This window comes from Indicator indicator, chromosome 13, assembly GCF_027791375.1.
Source record: "Indicator indicator isolate 239-I01 chromosome 13, UM_Iind_1.1, whole genome shotgun sequence".
Classification (NCBI taxonomy): domain Eukaryota; kingdom Metazoa; phylum Chordata; class Aves; order Piciformes; family Indicatoridae; genus Indicator; species Indicator indicator.
Window position 1 is genome coordinate 27,805,083 of NC_072022.1, and position 9,969 is coordinate 27,815,051.

Consider the following 9,969-nt stretch of genomic DNA (forward strand, 5'->3'; position numbering starts at 1 on the left):
ACTATTCACTACTCAAAAACCTGTTCCAACTATCAGCCTGTACTTGGGTCCCCTGTGCAGGTAGCCAAAGATGTGACATCTGGATGCTTTACACTAAGCATTCCATGGCAGCTTGGCTGCTTTTTGGCTTTCCTCTTCTTCTCTTCACCTAACTCCTTCAACTGGCCAACTTGGAGACTGAAAGCAGAAGCAGCAGAGGTTTTGTTTTCCTCAGTGCAGACTGGGAGATGAGAAGGAAGTCAGCAAGTCAGCTTCTCTAGGAACTTCTCTTGTCACTTGCAAACCTGGTAGACACAGGCCTTAATAGCACCATCCTCCCTCCTTCCCTGAACACCTTCTTCCAAACCAGAACGTTCAACACCTGACAACTGGAGTGTTCTCACAGGCACCAGCACAGGTTAGGGACTGCTCTGCTGAAAAGCAGCTCCACAGGGAAAGACCTTGGAGTGCTGGTGGACAGCAAGTTCTGCATGGGACAGCAAAGTGCTCTTGTGGCCAAGAGAGCCAATGGGATCTTGGGGTGTATCAAGATAAGTGGGGCCAGCAGGGGCTTCTCTCCCTCTACTTTGCCCTGGTGAGACCACACCTGCAATACTGTGTCCAGTTTTGGGCTCCCCAGTTCAAGAGAGACAGAGACCTGCTGGAGAGAGTCCAACAGAGAGCCACAAGGATGCTTGGGGGATTTGAGTAGCTTCTTTATGGAGAGAGACTGAGAGCCCTGGGGCTGTTTAGTGTTGAGAAGAGAGGGCTGAGAGGGGATCTGATCAATGTCTATCAGTATCTGAGGCGTGGGTGTCAAGTGGAGGGGGCCAGGCTTTTTTCAGTGGTGCACAGTAATAAGGCAAGGAACAATGGATACAAACTTGAACAGAGAAGGTTTCACCTCAACATGAGGAGAAACTTCTTTACACCAGCAATGGAAACAGGGAGCAAGCTGTTCCCTTCTCTCCTGTGGCCTTACACGTGTTTGAAGGTTGTTACATACTTCAAGGCCCAGACTTCTCTTCCTCAGACTAAACAAACCCAATTCTTTCAATCTTTCCTCATAGGTCATGTTTGCTAGACCTTTGCTCATTCTTGCTGCTTTCTTCTGGACTCTCTCCAGTCAGTCCAGATATTTCTTGATGTGTGGTGCCCAAAGCTGGACAGAGCACTCCAGCTGAGACCTGGCCAGTACCAAGTGGAGTAGGAGGAATACTTCACATGCCTTGTGTCAGCCCCTCCTGTGTGTACAGCCCAGGAGGACACCCACCCCTTTCTGCAGTGCTGTGGCACTGCTGGCTCCTGTTCACCCACTGAGGCCTTGCAGCCTGTTCAGTGGAGCTGCAACCGCTCGTTCCTCAGCTTGTGCAGCAGCCTGGCACTGGCTCTAGTCAGAACACTTCTGCCATTTGCCAGCACCCCTCCATCAGCAATGATGTGCTGACACCAGAGTGTTTGACACATGGTCTTCAGAAGAGACAGGGAAGCAGCTGTTCTTCCTGTGGGAAGGTTTTAAGGAGTTTTGCAATTTGCTTTTCAAAACCATGATGGGAACCCCTGCTCCTCATAGCACCACCTTAGAGAGCTGAGGGAATGGATTGCCTACTCCCTGCAGAAACAGGTCTGTGCCTGCAGAATTGGATGCTGGAACTCTGCACTGTATCCAGGGAAAGACTAGCTTAACCTTTAAGTGTGGTATTTTAAAGTCCAACCTAAATGCTGGCAAAAAAAAGTCAGAATATTTCAATATGGTAAAGATCAGAGAGAAGCAGCTGTAAAGAGGAGAGCAGAGATGTGTGTTCTGGAGGATCAGAGAGGAGAATGACTTTTTGCCCCATGTCTCTCAAGTCTAATGGGGAAGAGAAGGGGAAGATGAAAAGATGAACCAAGGGGGAGGGATGAATCCTCAGGTCACACCCTGATTGACTCGGAGCTGGTTCGTTCCTCCCCTAGCAGGGGCTGGCTGGGTTGCCCAGCCCAGTCACTTAGCCAGGGATTGATTCATGCCCAGGGAACCTCCAGATCAGGTGAGACACCTCAGGAATGCCTGCTTTGGGACTGTGCCTTAGCAAGCAGCATGCTGTGATCCACAGGGATCTCTGCTGTGCAAGGTGGAGCCTTGATTTCCCTGTGCTCCAATAAATTGCCTTCTTTAAGTCTGTTTCTCTTGCTGTTTATTCCAACATAACTCAGACAGCTTCACCAAACCTGGTGTCAACCATTCTGGAAGGCCAGGTAGTGAGGAAACTCTTGATCCACTCAGGCCACTGGTATTAGAGAGTCCTGAGAAATGGCCCTGCAAGGTGGCCAAGGTATCCCATGATGAATTATGTCAGAGAATCCACATTGGTCCTCCTCCTCATTTCATTCTGACTGTCTGGGCTGGAAGTTTCACAGATTGCATGATGCTGGAAGGGACCCTTAAAAGTCATCTTTCCAACGCACCCTGCAGCCAGCAGGGACATCTCCAGTTAGGTCAGGCCACATCAAGCCTGATCTTGAATGTCTCCAGGGACAAGGCCTCAATCACATCCCTGGGTAGCCTGTTCCAGTGTCTCCCCACCCTCACTTTCTTCTGATGTCCAACATAAATGTCTCCTGCTCCAGTTCCAAACCTCTGCCCCTCATCCTATCACTACAAACCCTTGGAAACAGGCACTCTCCAGCCTTCCTGTAGGTCCCATTGCAATGCAGTATGTAAAGTTGTAACATTTCTACTCAATTCATTCCACAGGCCTATGAAAACTTTGTGAGCAAGCATGGAAAAGAAAAACTTCTACCTGGCCTTGAGATGAACCACAAGCAGCTGTTTTTCCTGAACTTTGCACAGGTATTTTATGCACCTGGACTGAAGGCTTTGGAAGTCACACAAGGGTTGAGTTTAACAGCAAGTCAGGAAGGACAGGCTGACTGCCACACTTGGATTGAGCACAAGCAGAGCTGCTAAGCTGAGCAGAGCAGTGAAAAGAGCCTTGTTAGATAATGTTGACCTTGCCTAAATCAATGAGTTCAGCCACGAGCAGGTCTTGTAGATAGTTTGCTGTGCCCAAGTACCTTTGTCTGAGGACAGCAGTCTATTTTTATTGAGTTTTTAAACAAAATATACCATATTTTTGTCTCTAGGTTCTAGTTGATTCTGTCAGCACTCAGTGTTTCCCAGTGCAGTGTCAGCAGGTCTCTCCCTGGACAGCCTGAGAGCTCACAGAGGCTTTTCTTTGTGACACTGCAGGTATGGTGTGGAACGTACAGACCAGAGTACGCTGTGAACTCCATCAAAACCGACGTGCACAGCCCAGGCAAATTCAGGTCAGTGCCTACACCAACCTTCAGTGTCCTTCCTGAGGAAGCAACCTGCAGCTGGTGAGGAGAGAGAAGGACACTGTCCCTTGACTTCCTAGCTCTAGCATGACTCTGTGCCCTTCCCAGGAAGCTCCACAGGTAGAGCAGGGCTGTGGGGTTTGTCCTCCCCCCTGAAATGGTACAACTCAGCTGAGAAGCTGTGAGCAGTCATCACAGGGCACAACCCTCATCACCTAGCTATTATTAATGTGCACAATGCTTACAGCAGAGTCCCACTGACTGTGTCTGGATTCCAGTGCTCTAGTGAAGTCCTTTGGCTCCCACAATAGCTCCTGACAGGGTACCTCATAAAGACCAAAGGCTGGAGATGGCCTTCAGCTCCCCACTAAAGTCACAGGCAAAATCTCCAATTCATGCAAGGACTTCACTCTCCAAGCATGGAGAAGAATTCATTTTCTTGTACTTACTTCTGAGCAGTGATCCTGACATGAGGAAGAAATGACCTCCTGTCAGTAGCCTTTGCCATCCAGAGAGACAGATCTGCTCCAGCAGCATGGGCTGGCCCAGCCTGGCTGCTACATGGACAGCATTTCTCCTAGTTACACAAGGTCACTCCTTGCTCTCTCTTGGAAGGGAGAAGTGAGTTTTGGGTGGGAGATGCCTGCCCCTCAGTCTGTCACAAAGCTCTGTGCTGTGGTGCAATAGAACACTGGGGTTTCCTGCCTTGTCTACTCAGCCTTCCCAGGAACAGTTGGGCTGGAAAGGTTCTGGGTGCAAGTCTTTGGGCCAGGCTAGGATCTTTTCTTTCTCACTTAAGCCAGAGCAACCTGTTCATCAGTGGTGTAATGAGGGTTTTGCTCCAGTAGATGTGTTTGGTCAGATGCCATGAGATCAGGTAGTGATCACACAATGGTAGGAGCTGGAAGGGACCTCTGAAGATCATTAAGTCCAAACCCCCAGCCAGAGCAGGATCACCTAAAGCAGATCACACAGGAACAAGTCCATGTGGGCCTTGAAAGTGTCCAGAAACAGAGACTCCACCAACTCTCTGGCAGCCTGCTCCAGTGCTCTGCCAGCCTCAAAGTAAAGAAGTTCCTTCTCAGGTTTAGATGGAACCTCCTATGTTCAAGTTCCTGCCCATTAGCTACCCTGTAGTGATGCAGACATCACCACATCCCTGCTAGCTCTCAAGGCTGTATGTACACAAGAGCTGATTTCTCCCCTCATACCATTCAGCACATTGATTCTTTCAGCAGCTTTTCAGCAGAGAATCTTTTTGTTTATCCCCCACACTCAAATGTTTAGTGAAAGCAGTGACTGTTCCTTCAGCCTGAGTGGCATTTCACTGTGGGTAGTTCCTGCTCTATCTGCAGATCTCTCCCAGGTGGCTGTGTATGCACCAGGTCCTGTGAGCAGCTGGATTTGGCCACAGTGCCCAGGAGGCTCTGCAGCGGTTTCAGAGCTCTGCTCCTTTGTCTAATTGGTGTGAATCACAGCCCTCTGAAGTTCACTAATTCAGCAACTCTGTCCAGTCATATTTGTGCACATCTTGGCTATATGACATCAGGGATTGTGCTGGACTGACATCAGACTGAAAGGCTGTGAACTTTAGGTGGACTCACACAACTCAAGCTACACAGAGGGGCTGCAGTAGGGACTACTCAAGCTACACAGAGGGGCTGCAGTAGGGACTACTCAAGCTACACAGAGGGGCTGCAGTAGGGACTACTCAAGCTACACAGAGGGGCTGCAGTAGGGACTACTCAAGCTACACAGAGGGGCTGCAGCAGGGACTACTCAAGCTACACAGAGAGGCTGCAGCAGGGACTACTCAAGCTACACAGAAGGGCTGCAGTAGGGACTACTCAAGCTACACAGAGGGGCTGCAGCAGGGACTACTCAAGCTACACAGAGGGGCTGCAGCAGGGACTACTCAAGCTACACAGAGGGGCTGCAGTAGGGACTACTCAAGCTACACAGAGGGGCTGCAGTAGGGACTACTCAAGCTACACAGAAGGGCTGCAGTAGGGACTACTCAAGCTACACAGAGGGGCTGCAGTAGGGACTACTCAAGCTACACAGAGGGGCTGCAGCAGGGACTACTCAAGCTACACAGAGAGGCTGCAGCAGGGACTACTCAAGCTACACAGAAGGGCTGCAGCAGGGACTACTCAAGCTACACAGAGGGGCTGCAGCAGGGACTACTCAAGCTACACAGAGGGGCTGCAGCAGGGACTACTCAAGCTACACAGAGGGGCTGCAGCAGGGACTACTCAAGCTACACAGAGGGGCTGCAGCAGGGACTACTCAAGCTACACAGAGGGGCTGCAGCAGGGACTACTCAAGCTACACAGAGAGGCTGCAGCAGGGACTACTCCAGCTACACAGAGAGGCTGCAGCAGGGACTACTCAAGCTACACAGAGGGGCTGCAGCAGGGACTACTCAAGCTACACAGAGGGGCTGCAGCAGGGACTACTCAAGCTACACAGAGGGGCTGCAGCAGGGACTACTCAAGCTACACAGAGGGGCTGCAGCAGGGACTACTCAAGCTACACAGAGGGGCTGCAGCAGGGACTACTCAAGCTACACAGAAGGGCTGCAGCAGGGACTACTCAAGCTACACAGAAGGGCTGCAGTAGGGACTACTCAAGCTACACAGAGGGGCTGCAGTAGGGACTACTCAAGCTACACAGAGGGGCTGCAGTAGGGACTACTCAAGCTACACAGAGGGGCTGCAGTAGGGACTACTCAAGCTACACAGAGGGGCTGCAGTAGGGACTACTCAAGCTACACAGAAGGGCTGCAATAGGGACTACTCCAGGTACACAGGGGGGCTGCAGTAGGGACTACTCAAGGTACACAGAAGGGCTGCAGTAGGGACTACTCAAGGTACACAGAAGGGCTGCAGTAGGGACTACTCAAGGTACACAGAAGGGCTGCAGTAGGGACTACTCCAGCTACACAGGGGGGCTGCAGTAGGGACTACTCAAGCTACACAGAAGGGCTGCAGTAGGGACTACTCAAGCTACACAGAAGGGCTGCAGTAGGGACTACTCAAGCTACACAGAAGGGCTGCAGTAGGGACTACTCAAGCTACACAGAGGGGCTGCAGTAGGGACTACTCAAGCTACACAGAAGGGCTGCAGTAGGGACTACTCAAGCTACACAGAGAGGCTGCAGTAGGGACTACTCAAGCTACACAGAGAGGCTGCAGTAGGGACTACTCAAGCTACACAGAGAGGCTGCAGTAGGGACTACTCAAGCTACACAGAGAGGCTGCAGTAGGGACTACTCAAGCTACACAGAGAGGCTGCAGTAGGGACTACTCAAGCTACACAGAGAGGCTGCAGTAGGGACTACTCAAGCTACACAGAGAGGCTGCAGTAGGGACTACTCAAGCTACACAGAGAGGCTGCAGTAGGGACTACTCAAGCTACACAGAGAGGCTGCAGTAGGGACTACTCAAGCTACACAGAGAGGCTGCAGTAGGGACTACTCAAGCTACACAGAGAGGCTGCAGTAGGGACTACTCAAGCTACACAGAGAGGCTGCAGTAGGGACTACTCAAGCTACACAGAGAGGCTGCAGTAGGGACTACTCAAGCTACACAGAGAGGCTGCAGTAGGGACTACTCAAGCTACACAGAGGGGCTGCAGTAGGGACTACTCAAGCTACACAGAGAGGCTGCAGTAGGGACTACTCAAGCTACACAGAGAGGCTGCAGTAGGGACTACTCAAGCTACACAGAGAGGCTGCAGTAGGGACTACTCAAGCTACACAGAGAGGCTGCAGCAGGGACTACTCATGCTACACAGAGAGGCTGCAGCAGGGACTACTCAAGCTACACAGAAGGGCTGCAGTAGGGACTACTCAAGCTACACAGAGGGGCTGCAGCAGGGACTACTCAAGCTACACAGAGGGGCTGCAGTAGGGACTACTCAAGCTACACAGAGAGGCTGCAGTAGGGACTACTCAAGGTACACAGAAGGGCTGCAGTAGGGACTACTCAAGCTACACAGAGAGGCTGCAGTAGGGACTACTCAAGGTACACAGAAGGGCTGCAGTAGGGACTACTCAAGCTACACAGAAGGGCTGCAGCAGGGACTACTCAAGCTACACAGAGGGGCTGCAGCAGGGACTACTCAAGCTACACAGAGGGGCTGCAGTAGGGACTACTCAAGCTACACAGAGAGGCTGCAGTAGGGACTACTCAAGCTACACAGAAGGGCTGCAGTAGGGACTACTCAAGCTACACAGAGGGGCTGCAGTAGGGACTACTCAAGCTACACAGAGGGGCTGCAGTAGGGACTACTCAAGCTACACAGAGGGGCTGCAGTAGGGACTACTCAAGCTACACAGAGAGGCTGCAGTAGGGACTACTCAAGCTACACAGAAGGGCTGCAGTAGGGACTACTCAATCTACACAGAAAAGTGGCAGTAGGGACTGCTCCAGCCACACAGAGAGGAACCAGCCACTGCTTGAGATGAAATGGAAGAGTCAGAGCACGGAAACATGGCTGTTGCCCACAGCATTTTGAGGTGACCCGAAAAAGGAAGCTGCAAGATGTGGGCTGTCTGTGTCTGCTTTAAGCAAAGGCAAGTGACAATGACAAGATGGTGTTGTTTTGTCTTAAAGGGTCATAGGATCACTGCAAAACTCTCCAGAGTTTTCTGAAGCCTTCTCCTGCACCCAGACAAACTACATGGATCCTGCTGAGAAGTGCCGAGTTTGGTGATGAACTGCAAACCTCCCAGCTCTAGCAGCTTCCCAGGAAAAGAGAACTTTGGAACTAAATTTGGGCAGAAGAGGACGGAAGAAAACTGAGGGGAATATGTCAGAGCAGTCACTGTAATTCTCAATAAACAAGAAAACCCAACCTATAGCAGACATCAAACCAGGACTAACGCCACTGCAGCGAGGAGCTGCTGTAGCTGACCAGCTGCTTTCCCTGCCCCTCCACCCTGCAGCACCAAAATCACTCCATGGTGTACAGCAGCACTACGCTTGTAGTTAACCCTCTTCCCCACCAGCCAGTGGCTCTTGAGGTTGTTTTACATCTCAAGCATAGCACATGAACTCCCCCTGGTCAGCAAATGCTCACTGCTGATGGGGCAGAGGAAGGGAATGGTAATTAAAGCCTAGTTGGAGCCATCACAACATGATCCTGAGACAACAGTTCAGGTCCCCAGTGCCAGGCTTCCTACCCTCTGCTGTTCTGATCAATCTGTTCTGCCAAATGTTGTCACTTTTACTTGAAACCCTTTCTACAAAGAGGAGGCCAAAGACCTGCTGTATACTTCAGTAACTTCTAACTAACATTCTGGCCTGCAGCATCTGGAGTCACTAACCCCAAACAGTTTATTTACAGCTTTCTGGCCAGCCTGAAGCTGTAGGTAATTTATTCATCTTGAACATGTAATCCGTCAGGTGGTGATCAAAGAGCCTCTCACAGTTTTCTAAGCTTTTTTTTTTTTCCCCTTGCTTTCTCTAAAGTTGGTCTTTTTTAAAGTTTCTAGTAATGTATAAATCATAGTTTTTATATTTAAAATCTGAGCTACACTTTTGACTTGAAGCATTGTAATATATTTTGTCAATGGCTGCACAGAACCTTGGAGATTGGAGTCAAGCAGGGTGTGGGTAAAAAGACAAAAGCCTGCAAACTGAGCTCTCCCAGCAGGACACCAAGGTGCAGGTTTCAGGCCGGCTTTGTCTGTGGTTAGGGTCTAACCCTGCACAGAAAAATGTACCTGTTTAGATTGATGCCAGTAAAGCTGCACAGCTGATGGCAAGAACCAGGAGGAGCTTTAAGTGAGAAGGTGAAAGGCTTTAAATCTGCAGTGACAGATATTAAACATCCTCCTGCAGATTGCAAAGGAACTTACTGCTTTGTGTATCAAAGCAAATAGCTTCCCCAACCAGATACCTCAGATGACTGCTGCAATAGGTCTGTTTAAGCACCTATGTCCTTTCTGCTTCCTGAGTTTGTCATCTGATAAAAAACCCTTTTGATAATAAACTGAACTGATGAGCCAAACGCAGCGTTGTGTGCTTGGCAGGAAAGATTGGAGTACCAAGCAAATGTTCTCTGCAAACACATTCCTCTGCTCACCCTGAGCATCACACTGTACCCTGTGGAAGGACTGGCAGAGGGGAGTTCAAATCACCACCTTCTGGTTTGAAAGCAACAGATTCTGTGCTGGAGCCAGGTGGGTGTTGGTCTTTTCTCCCAGGCAAGCAGCAACAGAACAAGAGGACAGAGTCTCAGGCTGTGCAGGGGGAGGTTTAGGCTTGATCTTAACAAGAGGTTCTTCATAGACAGAGAGATTACCTATGGGAATGGGCTGCCCAGGGAGGGGATGGGGTCAGCATCCCTTGAGGTGTTTAAGCCTGGTGAGGCATTCAGTGCCATGGTCTGCTTGATCAGTTAGGCTTGGGTAATCAGTTGGACTTGATGATCTTGGAAGTCTCTTCCAACCTGCTTGATTCTGTGATCTAAGGAAATCAGACCACAACTGCCTGCAGAAAACAGACACCTCCAGGACATTTCATTGAATGGTTTGGATTGGAAGGAACAGGGACAACTAGAGCAGGTTGCTGAGAGCCCCATCCAAACTGACCTGGATTGTTTCCAGGGATGAGGCATCTCCCACATCTCTGGGCAACTCAGGTCAGTGTTTCACCATCC

General features: G+C 50.3%; 1 protein-coding gene across 1 annotated transcript in view; it reads left to right on the top strand.

The window, feature by feature from the left end:
* The window catches only part of MME (membrane metalloendopeptidase), a 42,386-nt gene extending 34,367 nt beyond the window's left edge, over positions 1 to 8,019 (top strand). Inside the window, exons 20-22 of the mRNA XM_054386045.1 lie at positions 2,717 to 2,812; positions 3,212 to 3,288; positions 7,920 to 8,019. Of these exons, the coding sequence (XP_054242020.1) occupies positions 2,717 to 2,812; positions 3,212 to 3,288; positions 7,920 to 8,019 (273 nt within the window). The remainder of the gene's footprint in view (positions 1 to 2,716; positions 2,813 to 3,211; positions 3,289 to 7,919) is intronic.
* Positions 8,020 to 9,969: the final 1,950 nt, after the last annotated feature.